This window comes from Polyodon spathula, chromosome 2, assembly GCF_017654505.1.
Source record: "Polyodon spathula isolate WHYD16114869_AA chromosome 2, ASM1765450v1, whole genome shotgun sequence".
Classification (NCBI taxonomy): Eukaryota; Metazoa; Chordata; class Actinopteri; order Acipenseriformes; family Polyodontidae; genus Polyodon; species Polyodon spathula.
Window position 1 is genome coordinate 52,964,332 of NC_054535.1, and position 21,182 is coordinate 52,985,513.

At 37.0% G+C, this 21,182-nt stretch overlaps 1 protein-coding gene across 7 annotated transcripts in view; it reads left to right on the top strand.

Moving 5' to 3' along the window:
* The first annotated feature begins 2,122 nt into the window (after positions 1-2,122).
* Positions 2,123-21,182, top strand: part of LOC121298196 (exocyst complex component 1) — a 36,703-nt gene continuing 17,643 nt past the window's right edge. For 2 of the 7 annotated variants that reach the window (XM_041225140.1, XM_041225158.1), the window contains exons 1-11: positions 2,123-2,263; positions 2,905-3,033; positions 8,842-8,972; positions 9,520-9,679; positions 11,238-11,255; positions 11,585-11,772; positions 11,905-12,132; positions 12,870-13,002; positions 13,197-13,306; positions 16,906-16,965; positions 18,758-18,907. In XM_041225140.1, coding sequence (XP_041081074.1) covers positions 2,910-3,033; positions 8,842-8,972; positions 9,520-9,679; positions 11,238-11,255; positions 11,585-11,772; positions 11,905-12,132; positions 12,870-13,002; positions 13,197-13,306; positions 16,906-16,965; positions 18,758-18,907 — 1,302 coding nt within the window. In that variant the 5' untranslated portion in view covers positions 2,123-2,263; positions 2,905-2,909. The remainder of the gene's footprint in view (positions 2,264-2,904; positions 3,034-8,841; positions 8,973-9,519; positions 9,680-11,237; positions 11,256-11,584; positions 11,773-11,904; positions 12,133-12,869; positions 13,003-13,196; positions 13,307-16,905; positions 16,966-18,757; positions 18,908-21,182) is intronic. The other 5 variants (XM_041225168.1, XM_041225186.1, XM_041225178.1 and 2 more) reach the window with 3 other exon arrangements.

A 21,182-nucleotide genomic window follows, 5' to 3' on the forward strand; every position in this document is an offset into this window, starting at 1 on the left:
TTCCTGCCGTTGACATTGCTATACTTAAATGTTAACCAAATATATACCCTTTAGTTATTATTTAATTAACTTAATTAGGATGGTAGGAATCAAAAAGCATAGCTCACAATCTCAGCGTCCTTTGTCCAGCTAAACTCAACTAAAAGTGACTTTTTTAGCCCATGGCACCACCTGCTGGCAGAAAAGTTGCTTAATGATATGTTTTACCTTTCAATTCTGAATGAGAAGTTATGCATGGTTATACTATCTAATGCCAGTAAAACACTATTGAAATCGTAACGGTGTGTACAGACTGAACGCTGTGGCTGCATCATTATTATGGTTAGGGCTAGTTAAATGCAGCACCAGACCTGCAGGGCTCTGAGCTCCTGTGTGGACAGAGCAGAAAAACAATGCTAGGTACTTGCAAATTAGCCTGTGAAACACATGTGGACTGCCCTGTGATCGCTCCCAGGTAGCATGTGCGTGAGCTGGAGCTTGCGAGAGTTGTATGTGACTGTTCCTCATAGATTTGTATTGGTGAGATCTTGCGGAAATGGGATTTGAGGGATTCATGGGACAGATGGATGCATCTGCTTGGGGTTATTACAATGTTGTAAAATGTAAACAGGCTAAGGGCTATTTAAAGCCCCTCGGGGTGGGTGTCAGGAAGGAGTGCTGAGGGTTTTCTTGAACAGCTGTCTGAGCTATGACTACTGTGCTTGCTGAATAAAAGAACTGCCATTTGAACCTGAATCTCATCTCTTCTTGTCTCCTCTCCTTCTTCGTTCCTAATAGCTGGTACACTACAATATACCTGACCTACTAGGGTTGCACTCATGTTGTAATATAGTATAGTGGTCTTTTTTATCATTGGTCCTTTAAAACCCAGTTCCCATTTCCATTCGCTTCATGTCTCCTTCATCCCTTTGACTCCACAGCCCTGTAGAAGATGTTACATTTGATAACACAGCATGGTAATCACAATCTTTACCAGAGTAGACCACTTAGCAGTACCATTTTTCTACAATAGTTACCTAGTGTTTTTGTACAACAACAAACAAAAAACAGTAGGCTGTAGAATAATTGTTAGTGCATTGTCAATAAATTGGATACAAACAACAAAACACCCAGCAGACTAGTCACAGTTTGACCTTCTAATATCCTATTTTTGTCTCTCACTGCCTTCCACCGCCCCCTCAAGACTCACCTGTTTAAACTGCACTTGTAGATCTCTTGATCTGCCCCTCCTAATATGCACTGTATTCGCATGACCTGAGCACCACGTTACTGGATCCTTGCACTGTTGCATGACTATTCTGTCATTGTAGATACAAATTGTTTTAAACCGAACTTGTTACTTCTTATCTCACAGTGTATTCTTGTAGTATGTGCACTTACTGTATACTACTGTATTTAAATATATAGCTCCATGGCTAACACGATTCTTACACTATAGGCAACATGACATAGCACATACATGAATGAGAAAAATATTCCTGTCCACTCCTGGGCTCCCCAGAAAAATGACATAAGAGTGGGTAATACATATATAAACCTGTTTTTGCTGTTTTTATCCCTTTAGGTTGGAAATGGAACAAATTTGAAACAGAGTCTACCTGCATTTTACAGTATAACTGCAAGCTTGACAAATGTCTTTTTTGTGTGTGTGTATGTCTCTTGCATACATGGGGGCTTTGAATGTGATGCTACTATGCAATGCTTACAGTCACTCAAGATGCCAGAAAATCAACACCGTAGTACTTGCGGTTTTAAAGGCAAATACGTGCTGTGCTTGTCTGCTTCAGCGATGTGCAGCAAATGTACACACTTCTAGTACGCCAAAAAACGGTCAAGACGACACCCATGATAATTATTTGCAACTTTAACATAATAATCTGGCAGCTGCTCGTGCGTGGCAGTAAATCCTATGTGCAGCAGTTCCTAATTTTTAATTACATTGCTTTATAAAATAGATGTGTAATACGCAATGTTTCTATATTTTAACTATTTAGAATATTAATTGATACTATGACAAGCTGTGTATTGACCTTACCGAGATGGCGGCGTAATCCTCCTTACCAAGCATTCCAAATGTACTTCCACTTTTTCTTGTGCTCTGCCTCTGCCGGAAGCAGGAAGGTCAGATGGGCAGGGTTTGGTTTCATTGGGTGTGTAAATAGATTGTTTGTAAGTGGTTCGAGCTTATTTTGTGTTTTCAAGGAAGAAAAAGGTGATTGAGAACACCCCATTTATTTTATAAAAAGACTATACATTATCGAAGGTAAGCAAATATACCGTGTTTTTTACTTATAGTTTTTTGACAAACAGGGAAAAGGGGACTGACAAATTATTCCGATGTAATATTCTAAACCTTTATTTGATTCGTACAGTCAACATAGTATTGCCGCTTTTTTCATTACATTTGCTTTGCATGTCAATTGTTTGTATCTGTGAAGTATATACACAACATCAATAAACCAATACAAATGAAGGGCTGAAATCATAATTTACTGTAAACATTAAATACTCTGAACCTTAGTGCTGACTGGTTTAGTCTTTGATTATAGTGCATACAGATACATACATTACGTACATGCATGCATGCATGCATGGCTGTTACAATATGAGGTCCCTGTATAAGCACCAGTATTACTGTCAGTGGTAAAACGACTTGCTCATTGATCAAGTTTAAGCCCAACATCAAAGCACTTTGGAGCATTCTTTACGCCTGTACTGACTTCCATGTGACTACCTGTCACAAATCCCCACACAAACAACAAACGCATTGTAATATATAATGCACCCTTCTGGGTTAAATGCACGTCCCATCTGTATTTTTTTATTTTTTTTTTAAGGATACTATATACAGTAAATATTATGTGTTTTTGCGCTGTTTTAATTTATTTATATTGTTTTTATTAGGAGCAATGACTGCTATCAAGCATGCCTTGCAGAGGGACATTTTTACTCCAAATGACGAGAGGCTTCTGAGCATAGTTAATGTTTGTAAAGCAGGCAAAAAGAAGAAAAACTGCTTCCTGTGTGCTACCGGTAAGAGTACAGGCCTTCATGCGTTGTATTTAAAATTATATTTTAAAATAAGTTAAGGTACAGTAAGATTAGGGTCATTCCATTGCATTCACCCTAGCCTTGTGTTGGGGCAGGGAAGTTCTCTTACATCCAGACTATTGTAACAGAGAGGGCGTTCCATTACTTTACCAACCACACTACATAAAAAAAGGAATTAAGCAGCTGAAGTAATGGTCATGGATCACATCTCCTTATATACCAGATTCTTTTTTTTTGTTCTTAAAGGAAAGGTGTATAATGAAAGGCAATGTTCCACTTGAACAGAAAACAGAAGCTTGATTTCTCCAGCTAAATTTAGCAATGCAAATCAGGTGGACTGCCAGTAAGGTCTGCCCTAAGACAAAGTAGAGCACCAGACTGAAGTGAAACTGGCAGATCACTAGCCTGTTAACCAAGGTCTAAAATCGCATTTCTGATTCTTCGTTTGTACTATTCTGATATTTTCAAAGACAACTCTAGAGATGAATCAAACAGCTAAGGTACCAGGATGCAACAATAGGTTAATGTTTTCCAGTAGTTTTATTTATAAACAAACAAATAAAGAGAAACAAAAAACACACAGATAATTAAACAACATTTTTCTTTGAGTAATTCCCTGTAATTCTGTTTTCCTGTGAAGATTTTTTAATTCACCAAACACACCTTTCAAACACCGGCTCCGCGCCTTTTCTCCACTGCTCCCTTTTTCGATTCTCTCCAAAATGGAGTTAAGCAATTGCCTCTAATTGCTTCCATTCATTAATAATAAATACCTTGTTATCCAGAGGTAGATTTCGACCAACCATTGACCTCTAGTGGCCATTTTGCTTGTATTGCAGGCTGCCCTATTTCTTTTTCAAAACAATTTCACTTTGTGGGGAATGATGCTCTTCTCAATCAGAGACTAACATATATATATATATATATATATATATATATATATATATATATATATATATATATAAATTTTTTTTGCAGTATTGCAGTATTGGACATTGTTAAGTGATTTTTAGAATAAAATGTCAACCTTTACACCGGGAAAAAAGTCCCTTGTTCAGAACACTTGGGTATATTCATGAAAAGTACTTGGAATACAATACAAACTTTTATTTTTTTAAAAAAAATTTACAATATATAAAAAATAATACAACTGCTTAGAGATACATGTATAACATATGCTGTACGATAAGATACTGGGCTCCCTGGAATGTTATGAAGGACTTTCAAAACGACTATTACAAACTACAAAAACCCTTTATGTGTTGTTGGTAACAAAGACCTCAATAACGTCGTACTGTATTATGTGGTGTTCCCATTTTATAAATTTACTTTCCCCCCTGGTGGTGTAGCTATCTCATGGCATATCTAATGAGTTCTCCCTGGCAGTGATGTAAATATATAATTATTTCAGGACAGCATGCCCTGGACTTACCTGCTCGATACATTTTACGTCTTATGTGGACGTTTGTAGACTACAGAAAAAATAATACTAACCGAATTTGCAGAAAACGCTTGGTGAATTTAGGCCTTAGTTACCAACATACCCCTCAGTGGCATGAACAAAGCATGTAATAATCCATAAATAAAAACTAAATAAAATGAAGAGGGAATAGTGAAAAAGTGTGGGATAGCATATGCATTTTGGTAGTGATGTGCATTTGAGGAGTTTTTTGGAATCTGTTCCGAACCGGGTATGTGTTGTTGGAACCGATTCCAAAACTATTTAAAAAAACATGTACGTAATATGTGAGCGGAAGGGGGGGGGGGGGGGGGGGGGGTCAATAATGTGCCGTTTACATCAGCACACCCGTACCGTGAGGGCTCCACACCCTTACGGTACAGGTGTATTTACATTAGCAAATACCCGAGCCGAGCCAGAACCAAGCTGTGAAACTCCAGCCTCGCAACATATCTGAATCTGGCTCGGGGCCAAAGCAGGCCCAATCATCATGCCAAGAAAAAGTGACAACCTCCAGGACCACAACCGCTAACTCCTTACCTTTACACTGTGGGACACATAACAACACACATCTCACTAAAATACAAAATAAAATAACTCCCTCTCTGTAAATCACATATAGTGAAGCAAAAATATAACTTTCCGTTAATTACCCATGCATAAAGCACCATGTAATCAACGCTGTATTTTTTACAAAAAAAATAAAAATAAATAAATAAAAATAACATTCCCACTCGTGGGTCATTTTAATTAACAGTTTTTAAACTGTAAATAGCCTGGCTAAGCGGCGGTCGGGAGTTCAGTTCGAAGTGACAGACAACCAAAGTGCGAGAAGGAGAGCGGGTTGGGAGAGGGGAAAAGGGAATGGGCTCACCCCACGTTTGGCTGCTGCCAGAGCGGGGCTGAAGCATCTCGTCTCCCGGAGAAAGCTGCAGCTCCTCTCACTGCAAAAAAGTAAATACATTAGGAAAGATAACCACGTGATAGGCCTAATATGTCTGTGATATAAAGTGCCAGTGCAGCTTTTTTTTCAGTTCAGATACTGTATCAAAAGGGACAGACACAAACAAGTTAAATTGAGAAGTTGTTTACAGTTTGAACAACTCCAGTACTGTACTTACTGTAGAAATATTGCATGAATCACTAGTCGGGAATTGGGGGACATGCTGTATCCAAAGCTCGTTATAACCGAGAGTCTTATAGCGAGGTAGCACTATAGATATTAGGGCTGGCACTATTGATTAATGCATACTATATATATATATATATATATATATATATATATATATACGCACACACACACACACACACACACACATATAACGTTTAACCACATGTTATTTCATTTCATAAGGATGTAATTAAATTATATATTCCTGTAATATGGTCCTCCGTCTTTGCTTCCTTTGTTTACATGTACACACGCACACGCACACATACACATATTCTCAGTACTTTTCCGTGTTCAAAAGAAAAAAATCCATGGTAAAAAATAATTTTATTAAGTTAATGCTTGGTTCTATTTTTGCAGTCTGTGACATTTAATTTAATCGACTCGGCATGTTCATTATGCGTGACGTCTCTCAGCTCAGGTTGCCTTTCTCTAGTGTAAAAGCAACTCCAGCTACCCGAGCTGTACCAGGCTGGCTCGATTTGGCACTGGCTCAGCTCTGGTGTGCAGGTGGAAAAGGGGCATAGTAGACTGAAACTGGAGACACATAAAAGATGTTTTGTAAAGGAAAAATATTTGACCCTGTACATATAAGATATGATCCATAAACGATGCAGGTTTTGCGATGCTTCGACAATGTTTTGCAAGCTATGAATTTGCCCTGTATTATTAAAGTAAATAATCAATAACACTATGTAACACAATTTTTGTTCCTGGGTAGTAAGTGTTATTTCCTAATTGCTTATGCCTCAAAAGTATAGAAAATGGCTATTATTCCCCACAAACTTTGCTTTTGTGACCAGGACAGTGATATTTCAAAATATCACTATTTCCAATGGGAAAATGGGCAAATGTGTGTCTTTTCGTTCACATAAAGTCAGAAAAAAACAACATTTGAATCCAAATTAACATGTAGTTATACTAAAGTAATACAATAATGACTCTAAAAGATTTACCCTTATCATATTCATTACTTCATGTAAAAGTGGGCCCTTGAGCAGCTTGGGCTAACAGCATCGGATTCGTTTCTTGTTTCATTTAGTTGGTTTCTTGTTGCACTACTGTTGCCTGCACCAGTGCTTTCAGTACACCCTCCATCCTTGTTGGGAATACCGTTGCACATGTTTTTTTGGTTTTTTTGGGAAGGCTTCTTAAATCCTGTTCAGTATTGTGTGACCATAAACTGAGTCGATGAAGCAGTTTTATTTACAAACAAATACAAATAAAAACAAAAATCTCCCCACGGAGAACTGAACTAACTTTTTTTGTTTTGTTTTTTGTTTTAGTAATTGTCTAACTTTAACAGGACGGTTAAGCCTTTTCCGTGTACAGATTTTTTTAATTCACCAAACACACCTTTCTCCACTACACACTTCCTCGATTCTCTCCAAAATTTAGTTTTTATACACCCACGTGTTAAGCTCTTTTAATTGTTTCCATTCACTAATAATAATAACCTTGTTCTGCAAAGACATTGCGCTTTGTCCTGGATTTCAGCCGACCAGTGACCTCTAGTGGTCATTTCACTGTGTGGGAAATAATGCTCTTCTCAACCGGTGGGTAACATATTCCCTCTCTTACCTTGTCATTATATATATTTGTGGGTAGTTTTGCTTTGACTCGTCTGTCCAGTTCGTCCCATACAAGTTCTATGGGATTGAGGTCTGGAGACTGGGCAGGCCAGGTCATTAGATTGAGTTGTCCTTCACTTTCCTTCTTCGCCAGATAGTTCTTGCACAACTTTGGGTCATTATCTTGCTGAAGAATGAAGGACTGCCCAACTAGCTGTAATCCTGATGGAATAGCATTCCTCTGAAATATGCTATGAAAGCCATGCTGGTTGAGCTTACCATGGACTTGTCTGTCACCAGCAAAGCAACCCCAGACCATGACACTGCCTCCTCCATGTTTGACAGGGGGAATCACACATGCAGAACTCAAGTGCTCACCCTTTCTGCTTCTTACAAATACTCGGCGGTTGGACCCAAATATTTCAAATTTTGACTCGTCGGTCCTTAAGACTGACTTCCGCTCCTCAAATGTCCAGTTTCTGTGTTTTTTGGCCCAGGCAAGTCTCTTCCTCTTATTCTGCACTCTTAACAATGTTTTTTTTTGCAGCAATTCTTCCAGTCAGGCCAGCTTCATGCAATTTCCTTTGAACAGTTGATGTTGAAACACCTGTACTTCTAGTACCATTTAGCTGAGCTTGTATTTCAGGGGCAGTTAATCGCCGGTTTCGCAGACTCGAATGAACTTGTTCTCTGATTCTGAGGTCACCCTTGGACTGCCTGACCTTGTTCTGTCCTCATGAGTGCCAGTGTCTTCAAATCATTTGATGGTCTTGGCCACAGCAGTTACAGACACTTGCAAAGTTCTTGCAATTTGTCTTAAAGATTGACCTTCATTTCTTAAAGTAATTACAGACTTTCTTTTTTTTCTTTGCATAACTGAGCGTATTTTTCCATTTTTTGCCCCCTTATATTCAGGAATGACAAACTTGTGCCTATGCTACCTATATTTATAGTAATCATGGATCCTCACCTGTTAACGATAATTGGTGACAAAAGGTTAATTAGGTAACATGCTAGTTAACTCAGAGAACATCTAACAAAGACACTTTTATTCTTAGGCCAGTGTTCTAACACCATGTTATACACATTTCAGACTTTTAACTGACTTGGGCTTTAGACACAGAAATCCCCTTGCTTTGGGTGACCATTTCATTGAAGTTAACAAGATTTACATTTTCATTTAAAAATTAAATTTTTACATGTATCATATAATGAAATATTAAGTGTTTATAGACAAGTTTATAGACAAGTTTATACAGTTAAAAGCATAGATAATCATGAAAAACCTGGTTTCAAGCAGGTGTACTCAAACTTTTGATTGGTACTGTGTGTGTGTGTGTGTATGTGTGTGTGTATGTATGTATGTATATATATATATATATATATATATATATATATATATATATATATATATAATCTCACACATACACACGGCTTGCCTCACAGACACAAATTAGCACAAATATTGGACTACCCTAAGTAATATAACATTAATAACTTGTAGTAACTTGTTATGGTTAATGCAACAGGTAGAGTGGTGAATAATACGTATAATTTTTTTTTTAAACAAACACTTTGTCCCGTTTCAGTGACCACCGAGCGGCCAGTGCAAGTGAAGGTGGTGAAAGTTAAGAAGTCAGACAAAGGGGATTTCTACAAGAGACAGACAGCATGGGAACTCAGAGAGCTGGCTGTAGTAGATGCTAAAGATGCTAACAAGGTTTGTAGAAATAGTCGTATTTTTCTTATTCCTTTGTTTTGTAACTTTTTTGTTTTATTCCTTGGTGTGATTTGTAAAGTACATCATTTCAAACTTTAGGATAAAAACTCCCATTCCTAAATTGTCACTGCCAATAGGGATAAAAACCTATGTGGCTAAAACTTACCTGTATTTTTTTTTTTTTTTTTTTTTACTAATGTACAACCCACACTAAACTCAGATTTTCATCCATCCAGCCTCAGGTTTTTACATCAGAAAAAGTTAGTTTAAAGAGGGAGAGTCAAGTTGCTCTCGTCATACATCTCCTATAGGCTAGGGTCAGTTTTCACTGAACAATGGTGCTAAGCCTTATTAGTTCAAACGGCTGTTGCTGATTTAAATCTCCCTCACTTGATTTATAGTGTGATAAACCCAGAAATACATCATTGCAGGGCTTGCAGGTGGTGGGTTCTGTTGGGTCATGATATCACAAAATAGACCTAGATGGTGGTTTGTCTGTTTCCTGCTCTGTGCAGTGTGTCAATTGTGTTTTTTTTTCCTTGGACAGGAAAATCCAGAGTTTGACTTGCATTTTGAGAAAGTATATAGGTGGGTTGCTAGCAGTACTGCTGAGAAGAATTCTTTTATCTCCTGCATATGGAAACTCAACCAGAGGTACCTGAGGAAGAAAATTGATTTTGTCAGTGTCAGCTCCCAGCTGTTGGAAGGTGAGACAAAGTAGTACTATTTAGAAATTTAAAGAGGAAAGCTCATGAACTGTAGATTGTGTTAATCTTACTTGAATTCTACTTGTTAACTATCAATACCCCCAAGTTTTCACTTTGCGTAAACTCTTAGTCCTGGCTCGCTGCCCGAGGGCGCTGGAACTAAGGGTGCTGGGGGTGCGGTAGCAGCCCCTTGTCTTTGCATGGCTTCCATTATATACAGGGGTTACAGTTTTGTTCAATGGCTTTCAGCACCCCCACTTTAACAATTGTTCCAGTGCCACTGTCGCTGCCATTAGTAGCAGCTGCTTGCTTTCTTCATCCCGGAATCCTACTGTAAATGATGTTGTAGCGTGGTCGAGTTGAGTTCACCTCAAGAGTGTAAAATGCTTTTGGTAGCCCAAATTGGAACCGGATACCAGATGAGTTGGAGGGGGATGTTAAACTTGACTTTTTTTAGGAACAAAAGAACAATCTTGCCACTGTCTTTTCTTTCAGTTTCTACTGCATGGCAACATAATTTTGCATGCAACTTGAGAACAACTCGGCATAGCCGGGTACCTGCAGCGCAGCAGTGGGAACATGTGCATGGCTATAATCTGTATAGGAAAGCATGCATTTTACATATTATATTTGCCATTGCAAGCAGAAGTATTAAAGTGTATCTAAAATAACTCCAATGAGGCTTCTGCTATTAAGACGTGTTTTTTCTGCTAGCCCGTGGTGTAGCTGGGCGAGGTGCAACTGAAGAGGGTTGTTATAGCTACTTGTCTGTTTCTAAGCCTTTACCATATGAATCTGCTTTGGTCTATTTTGCTGTCATGGTATTGGTCATGTATGTTTTGAAAGATATGGGACTGATTTTTTTTTTTTTTTAATGCTCAGATTGGAACATTTATCTTCCAGTCAGTGAAAACCAGAGTAAGACTTTTAGCATCAGAACCATTTATTTTATTTTAAATCATTACTTGTTTTTTTCCTAAATGTGCAGAAATGTTGTTTAAAATGTTTGATTGGGTTTGTGCTGCACTTAAAATCGTTATGAGCGTACACATTTCAAGGAAGGTGTCATCCAAGTTATTTCTTTTAATATTTGCTTTATATTTTAGAAATATAAAGCATATAAAGCACTAATGCTAATAAAACTAACTAATGCAAAATATTACAGCAAATTCCATGAAAATTAAATGTTGTATAATTTACCAGACTCTGATTGCTTAAACTACATGAACTTATAAATTTACAAGATTAGTTAAAACTTTCCAAAAATGACAGTCTTAAGGAGTTTTTGGCGCGACAAGCATTTCATCAAGTAATTATATATTTGCTGCATATGTGAACTATGTGTTTATTTTAGAATGGAAGTAATGCATAACGAATGAATGAATAACCCAAATCGTTAATACTGGCATTTGCCAGCTAAATGTATGCTTCTGCATGTATAGCAGAGTGCTTTTTGCCATCTTGTTAAACAAGGGGAATGCCGATAACATTATGTACATTGCTATGGCTATAACATCTTTCTGTTCTTTACTCTTCTCTCTTACCTTTCACTGGCCAGAGCTTCCTAAAGCTGAAGGTTGGTAAATCGTTCCTCCTCTTGTTCTCCATTTAGTATATTGATATTGATGTAATTCAAGTGATAATTTGAGCATGTAGGATGGAATGTTAAAAATGTTGACGTAAATCTCTGAATGCTCAAATATGTGTTACCATGTTAATATTTGTGCTTAGGGTGATTGGATTCATAAGACCCTGTGAGCGGCAAAGTGCTTTCCATCAGTTTTTGGGCTAAATAGTTTTCTGTTTGTCCATAAAGAGATCCACTTTATTGTAGTGCAAACAAATGGATTTTATTTACAGGTCCCAGTAAAGCTTGACAAAGTTTGCTATCTTATTTTTGTAAAGAATCCGTCCCAAGTGGAGAGAATCAGAGTGTGGCAGGAGGGGATGAAGAGACCCTGGACGATTACCAGGAACTCAATGCAAGGGAAGAACAAGACATTGAGATAATGATGGAGGGCTGTGAATATGCCATCTCTAACGCAGAAGCCTTTGCAGAAAAATTGTCTAGTGAACTGCAGGTGCTAGATGGGGTGAGTTGGTCAGTATAATTGATTAACTGATTAAAAGAAGCCATGAACAGCACAGTCTTGATAGATTAAAATTGGTTTTGTAGAAACTAAAAATAGACATGCAAATTATACATACTTCTTTTTTCACCTAAGGCCAATATTCAGTCAATCATGGCTTCCGAGAAGCAAGTGAACATCCTGATGCAGCTGCTTGATGAAGCTCTGAATGAAGTAGATACAATTGAAGGGAAGCTGAGCAGTTATGAGGAGATGCTGCAGAGTGTGAAGGAGCAGATGGACCAGATCTCTCAGAGCAATCACCTAATACAGCTCAGCAATACCAATAACGTCAGGCTCCTGGATGAGATTGAATTCCTTGTGGTAAGGGAAACTCCAAAGTACTTTCTGTGGTTTAAAAAAAAGAAAGTAAAAAACGATCAGCCACCAGATTTAAAACAGTTTACAGACTCCTTGCTTCAGTTAGTGTAAGCCAAACAAGAAAGTTGTTAGTAATTTGAATGTACGAGAAAGGTAGAAGTGTGTTTATTACGGGGTGGTTTCACAGACCATAATTTGCACTAATCTTGGACTACCTTACCTAAGGTAACATTTGGTAGTCCAAGATTATTGTTAATCACAGTCTGTGAAACCTCAGATATAAATCCCTGGTGAGTCACACTTTCATTGTAACATATATTCTTAACTTCTCATTGGTTTAACTTTTTTTTTATTTATTTATTTTTTTAACATTCATTAGACATTATTGAAGTTATTGTAATCTAGGTCCGGTTTTCGTAATTTAACAGCTCCTAAAAAGTTGCCGATTTCAAGTTACTTGTATAGTTAACTTGAAATCTCCAACTGTTTAAAAACTGAAAACAATTAAAAATGTTTAATTAAGCTAATTAATAGTTTAATTAAGGGTTCAATTAAGTAATTGAGAACTCAGCTGGAGTGAAAACCACAAGACAGAGCGGGTCCCCAGGACCAGGATTGGGAAACCCTGATCTAGGTAATGGTTTCACAGTACTTGTCCCCGAATGGCTGGGAACTGCTCCTTCAAATTTAATGGTGCTGCATGGATGTCAACTGTCAGTTAAATATTGTTATTTTTATAGAACCATATGGACTTGTCAAAAGGTCATATAAAGGCGCTGCAGGACGGAGATCTGTCTTCATCAAAGGGCATTGAAGCTTGTACTGATGCTGCGGAAGCACTTTTGCAGTGCATGAATGTAGCACTCAGACCAGGTACTGTTTGTGTGAAGAATATTTGAACAAAATACCTGTATTTTGTGTATCTGATTAAATTTCACAGCTGAGAGCTGTTAAAGGATAATGCATTTCAGTGTGCAATATTTAACTAATGTGAGGCTTGCACCCTCAGAAAGCCAATGGGATAAGATTGCAATCAGTTTCTGAATCCTTTGCTCTCTCACTGGCAGGACATGATAAACTTCATGCTGTGAAACAGCAGCAACATCTCTTCAATGATTTGCGGGAACAGTTTGCAAGGAGACTTACCAACCATCTCAACAATGTATTTGTTCACCAGGTATTTCTTCTTTTTTATAGTTTTATTTCAGAATGTACAATTTTGTTATTCATTGTGGGTGGATTATATTCCTTTATGATTATAAAAGTTCCCTTGGTCATGTTGTAATATGAAGATCACTTGGGATACTGGTATTTAACTTTATAAAGGTTGTACAATGTATAAATTAGGCCATGCACAGTTGGCAGGTTTTGTTTCCCCAGATACAATTTGTATTACAATTGGAGCTGTTCTATTGCTCAGACTGAAAACACAGTGCTCCCCCTTTATAATGCTGTAGTCAGGAGCCATAGTTAAGAGACTGTGCTATCTGTGTTCTGCCTTACCACGAGACTACAGTGTTAGTGCAATGGCATTGTGGGGCAAATGGGAGCCATGACTGTACTACTCTCTAACCTGTTCTGTAGTATATAGGGGGAGACTTCATTGACAAGTATTTTTTGTACACATCAGTACCATTACTGAGTTCCCCCATTAGGGGAACCATATATGAAAAAACAATTTAAGCAATTGAACAGCTAGTTCATACAACATTTCTGTGGAAAGAGGACTGACACTTCCCTCTATATCAACTTTAGAGGCACTGTCTTGTTGAAAGCTGAGGTTAGACCACTTTAAGTAGACTTCATTTATTAATTTTTCAATGAAAGTTACACTCTTGTTTCACTATATATATATGACACACACACATACGCTCTTGTAGTCAAACGTTTAGACACCCCAATGGAAATGTAGAATTTAGAATTTTAGAAAATATTTTGTAGCAAAAGTTTTGCTTTTGTGGATGAGAAAAAAGTTACAAGAAATAGACGCCTACAATTATTTATTTCAGCAATTTATTTGCAAAGTTCCAACAATGCTAATTCAAAAGTATTCCTACCCTTTGATGCTGTAATAGTATTGTCTACAAGGTGCTAGACATTTCAATATGATAATGCAGAAATTCTAGAAAATGCTGGATTGTAGGAGAATAAAAGGGTTAATCATAGGATAATTGCTCTCATTACCAATAAGTCAGTATGGGGGAAAAAGTAGAGCGCTATCTGAAGACCTTAGGCAGAAATGTATTTATTGCCATAAAGCTGGAGAAGGATACAAGATTTCCAGGCATCTTGAGTATCCCAATTTCAACTATTGTTTCTATTATCAAGAAGTACAAGACTCATGGTACTTAGTCTGGAAGAAAGAAGGTTCATTCACCAAGAACAAGCAGAAGAATTGTGAAGAAGGTTAATAACAATCCAAGATTGCCTGCCAAAGATATTTAAAGTGCATTGGCTGCAAGTGGGACTGGGGTTTCCATTTCAACCAATGGGTTGAGTGTTGTATGGTGAAGGTCTCAATGGTCACAGGCCAAGGAAAATGCCTCTCTTAGGAAAATTTCACAAGGACAATTGCTTTGAATGATGGATATGGGTTCTGGTCAAAGGTTTTGTGGAGTGGTGAAAGAAAAATCGAGCTGTTTGTTCATGCTGATAGTCGTTACGTTTGGAGACAGTCTGATGAGGCATACACAGAAAAGGACACCATGCCTACTGTCAAGCATGGAAGTGATAATATTCTTCTGTGGGGCTGTTTTTCCTCTAATGGCAAAGGAAGTTTTGTTCCAGTACACGGTAAAATGATACCAAAAGATATTTGGCAATCATCTGAAACCCTCCTCTACAAAACTGGGCAGTCGTATTCAATGATCCTATGTTTATTTTAGTTTAAATAGATGTCTCTCCTCTCGTTCTCCCGTTCTCCACTTCTGAACACCCACCCAGAACAGGGAGAGCTGCAGGCTTATATACTGTGGCAGAGGGTTTAACAAGCTGGTAATTATTCTATTACCCCTCGGCCACAATCTGCACGAGTTTATTAATTATGTGTGACTGCCAGCTAGTTTAACAACACACTAGCCAACATCCACACATTACCACAAGATTTTAAAAACAAACACACGGCTCTCATCGTCCTATTTTTAAATACATAAATAAATCATAACACAGCTATGCCGTCAAAACAATAAGAAATACAGTAAATAAATCAAAACACATTTGCACAGCAAGGCTTTCCTATCGCCCTGCTACACAGCATTTTTATTTTATGCAAATAAATTGCTGAAATAAATAATTGTAGACATCTGTTTCTTGTAACTTTTTTCCTCATCCATAAAAGCAAAACTTTTGCTACAAAAGATTTTTCCTATAATTTGTTTTTGAGAAATTTCTAGAAATTTTTAATTTCCATTGGGATATGTACACTTTTGGCTACAACTGTGTGTGTGTGTTGTGTGTGTGTGTGTAATATATATACGTGGGTTACAAAGAACAACCTGCTTCATTTTTTGGCAGTATATATACCGTATTACTTCAATTTGCGCCACCCTTGTATTAAAGACGCCCTCATATTGAGGCCGCAGTCATATATTCTTTAAAATAGAGGCCACCCTCGAATAAATGCCGCTATCAATAAAGAAACATTAAGGTATTTTTTCTCCCCCCTACTAAAAAAAACACACACAGTAAGCAAATAAACACGCAGCACTATAAACTTGTAATGCCTCCTAAGAAACAGGAGCCTCAATCTAACAGGCAAATTACAATCTAATGTACACACACATAGTAAGCATATTTTATTTTATGGTACAGTCCGGAAAGAAAATCCATGATAAACGTACAGAACAGCAGTCCTTCTTATAGGTGGTTTTGTTGATTTGTTTTTAGTGCATGTAATTCCCGAACTCAATCCCGTACAAATAAAAACATGAGAAGATTTAGAACATATGATTTAGTTTCGGTTTCTCTTGAAGAGAAATTACAAACATGCAAGTTGTAGTGAGAAAAAAAAAACCCAAAAACGAGTAGGATATATTGACAGAAATCAAGCTGACATTCTGAGGTAATTTTTGATACAGGAAAACCTCTGCGTAACACTCTTAGACTTAATTGCCACGCCAGCATTGTGCCGCCCCTTAACAACCAACATACACTCCGGACTTGCTGGTACAGTACCCCCCTGACCTTCCAACTCCCACCTAATAGACTGTCGGTAACTGTCACCCATAAATGTACTGTAGTCAAAGTAGGTTAGCCACACACGCTGCTACATACAGGTAGGCTACCGTATTATAGAAAATAAGCAACCACGATACTTCTACAATTTCATAAATCATGTAATAAAATATTGCAGCGTTTGGAAATTGTAGTTTTATTAATAAAGGTCATCCTCGTGTAACGGCTGCCCTCTCTTAATCGTCACAGTCATTTTGATCAATTTAAAATACTGTACTGTAACGATATTTTTTAAAATGTCACATTGCCATGAACAAAGAGTAGGGGTTCAAATTAAGTTAACGTACAGTAAAATGCATCTTTTCATTACTGTTTACTTTAAGTTGTTGTAACCAATAGCCAAAGTCACAAGCCATAAGTGCCGTTTAATCATTTTATAGCTACCTTTGGAAATATGTTGTGATGACATAAATTGAGTTTTAAAATGGTACATTAGGTTTAATTATTTCAATTTCTTCTTAAACCTCCAGCCTGTTGCAATTTGTGTGTTTTCATCCTGTCTATTGTCAGTACTTTAATTACTTGCCTTTTGTTTTCAATCAGTTCAATCACTTCACTCAGACCCTCCCCCACTTCTATAGGGCTTCCTTTCTTTCACTTCCTGTGAGTACACCCTGTTTCCATCCTGCTTCACCATTAACTTGAACCTGATCATGCTTCATCAAACTTCAAAACTATACAGTTACATGTGTTTGTAATTGTACTGTTTTTGCCTACCAATTTAGATATTTAGCACTGTATTTCTATAATTAATCTGTAGCATATTGCTAAGGAAAATAAAATTGACTATTATAAAGAACTAAGCTTTACTAACATTTATAGTGAACTAAAAATGAAAAAAAAAATTCTGTCTGAACAGTCTTGCCATGGCCCATCAGCAATTCTATGACACACTATATGCTAAAGTCATACCCTTACCTGCAAATAGGGTGAATGCTAAAAGGGGCAAACTTGAATCTCTGACATGAAGAGGCTAGTGGGCACTTGTGTTTTTACATATGTTCGAAACAGTAACACTTGTAAAGAAAAAAAGGCGAACATGGTACCCCCTGTTTTAAAATTCCTTAGGCCAGCATGGCAGCCTCTATCAGGAGCGTTCTGTTACTTGTTATGCACACTTTGCAACAAAGAATTGTTTAGTTGCATTGCCGTGTTTTCAAAAAGATACTGAGATACTACAATTTATTTTTTACTTTGTTTTTTACTTTCAATATTAACATTACAAAAGAATGCTGCAGTTGTGATCATTAACCTCAGCAAACATCTCTCTCCTTTTATTTCACATTTCTCATTATTATTATTATTATTATTTTTTTTTTTTTTTTTTTTTTTTTTTTTTAAATAACATTGCAGTTTCTCCCTAAGACCAAATAAAACTGACCATAAATACAAAAAGGGAGAAACTGAATTTTAAAACAAAAAAAATCAGGGTAAAGAGTGTGATTTGCAGAAAAAAAGTTGTCGTCTTTGCATTGCACCATAATGCCGTATAAAATATGTAAAAATGTAATTGCCAATTGTAAATTTATGTAAGGTTCAAAATGTTTTTTTCAGTTTTCCAAAAATATAATTTAGCACTTTGCCCTATTGCCAGGTAAAGGGCTATTCACACTATAGGTGATCACTGTGTTTTTCGTCCAAAAATCGAACCTGCTTCTATTTATTTATTTATTTATTTATTTCAGCAGCAATTATGCTCAAGTGTGAAAGATTATTTTTTTTTTTTGTAACCCTAAAAAAGCAGCGAATAAACGCTATAGTGTGAATAGCCCTTAAGGGATGACATGAACTTGAAATGACCTCAGTGGGCACCCTGATGCAGGGCAGAATGAGTACCAAGTTCCAGAATTTGCTTCCATGCCTACCTCATGTTTTGAATGCTTCATATGCATTTTAGTAATGCAATATTAATGTATCACTGAAACATCTTAAAAGGCATGTTTAAAAACACTATGCCATGTACTCAATCTCCTTAAAAGGTTTTAGTGATAAATTACTGTTACTGGAAAGGATATTGTATTATGTAGGGTACCTAAGGTTGTACGTTTCATCACAGTTGTAGTTATTAAGACATATTATGCAAAATGCATATATTTGCAAAATCAATACATATATCGGCATGATCGAACATAGAGGTTTAATGCTAAACTCAGTACTTACAACCTGAAAGTAGTGTTTCTGTTCAAAGGAATGGTGGTAGAGCTTTTACTCATTTTACTTGTAAATGGTATGTTCACACTTTGACTTCCAAAAATATACAGCATATATTAAATTTTATATGTTTGTGTGTGTGTATCTAATATTTAGCTGTTGTTGCTTGTGAAATGGGAAAAGGCAGCTCATTTTCCACATATTGAGAACAATACAGTATTTTAATTGTCTTTGTTTTCCACAGGGTCATGACCAAAGCGCTACACTGGCTCAGCACTCTGTTGAGCTGTCATTGCCCAAGCACAATCCATTGCATCGAGATTTACTCCGATATGCAAAACTAATGGAGTGGCTGAAGAACACTCAGTGTGAGAAGTATGAAGGGTTAACAGGGGTAAGGAAGCTGAAAACTGATCAGTCACTATCCACAATCACTCCTTAGGATGAATGTATACTGAAGCATTTTTGACTAGTTACAAGAAATGCAGCACATTCAGAACCAGATTTTTACATACTTACAACATATTAATAAGCAAAACGGAACATACATTTAAGTTGAAGTTCAATAGCAAAGCAAATACTCTTGAAATGTACTCAAAATCCACCTAATTACATGAAGTACTTTTTTTTTTTTGTTATTCAATACATGTAAGAAACATGTAAAGATATATAAACAGTATCATACACAATCCTAAATTGAACACTGTTACAAGTTGTATAGCATGTATATACTGTATATCCTTGTGGGTTGCTGACAGTGCCCCACCAAGGTTATCATACAGATAGATTTCTGTAACTAAGTCTGTCAGATTCCACTTTAATAAATCAGTGTGCATCATAGTAATGCGATTCTGTTATATTGTGGTTACTGTTATAAAGCAGACCACACAAAGTTGGGTGGCTTCAGAAATGTATTTCAAGGAAAATAATTCCCAGGTAACCCAATTGAGATGCAACATCTAATTTACACTAGTAAGTTCCTCTTATTTTACCCAGTTTCACAGCTGATAGGTATGTTAGGGTAGATCACTGAGGATACCAGGTAGGGGGGTTCCACACTGTAAGGAGAGAAGCCTTTGTGGTACACCAGCACAGCTTACCCTACTTTACATTCATTAAATTACCAAAGCTAGAAATACAGCTTGGTTTCGAGGGGACAGAAGTCTACATGTAGCTAGAAAAATTTAGAAACATCCTTTTTTTGTATAAAGTGACGTGCAAGCGACAAGTTTCAGGCAACTTTGTTTGAAGCAGCTGAGTCAAAGGACTGTTGATTTTGTAGAAGCAACATTACATCATAGAATAAACCTACCAATGAAAGTGGTGTAAAACATCATGTGACTAGCTGCTTCGCTGGTGAAAAAAAATAAACAAACATGGGATATTGTGAGGGAGACTCTTTTCATTGATTTCCTATTATGAACCGTTTTAAACATAATGTTGTGTTGGCATTATAGTGTAATATTAGAATTTGGAGGGAAAAAAAAGCCAGTATGGTAACGATGCTGAAGCATTGGAACGTTCATGTTAAACTGCAACAGTATGTTAATGATATGCTACGTTTAAGTTCCCAAGTTGTGTTTTTAGTGGTCATTTTGTCTTAAGTAAAGGCTTTTTTTTGTTACAACTTAATAGTAATGGGGAAAGTGAGACCTACTTTTTGTTTAAAGCTGTTTGAACAAGTATTGCAAATAGTGTTGCACATTTGCCAATATCTGATTTGTAGAAAGGAAAAAAAACCTAACCTGACATAATTAGGAATTTTGTTCAAAATAATAATAATAATAATAATAATAATAATAATAATAATAAAAACTATAACAACAATCACATTTCAACTTCTCTATTTACAGTTTATTTACACATTTATTTACACAAATAAAACAGAAAAAACATTCAAGCTGAACTGTCAAGCTAAAAATATCAAATTTAGAACAAACATTATGTGGGTAATGGTGAATATTACAAATACAATCCTGTATATGCATATTTAAGCATAAAGTATTTTATTATATTGAAAAAAAAATTGTGGTGAAAATTGTGGACATTAAAAAGCCTTGTTTCCTGAAATAGGAATATTAACCATTACAAGTTGGTGTTTCCCCTTTGACCCCTGAACCTGAAACTTCATACCAAAGACTTCTCATCAGAGGAGTGTGATGCAGCTGCTGCTCCGCCCCCAAGAACATAAAAGAGCTGCGCACTGACAACGATGTCATTTTCCTTCGAGAGTAGCGACCATGAATGCTACGAAGCTGCCTTCAGCACTCAAGTGCCAAAACCAGGGCTATGCGCATCTATGTCATTCAGTCGGTAAAACCTAGTAAAAGTATGAGGGGGTCATTCAGTCGGTAAAACCTAGTAAAAGTATGAGGGGGGTGGGGGCCCACAACGCTGCATTCCATATGTCCTGGACAGATGCACCCTGGAACAAAGCCCATGAAGTCACCTGACCCCTAGTGGAGTGGCCGGTGAACTTCTCTGGAGGAGGCATATTGGCCAGTTCATAAGCAGACTTAACTGTGCCTGTCCTTTGGGCTCTGTAACAGGCAAATAATTCTCCACCTTTTAGTCCTGTCAACATAATATGCTAATGCCCGCACTGGGCAAAGCATATGGAGCTGGCACTTCCTGTCATGTTGGAAAGGAGGGGCATGGGAAGCCTCCAA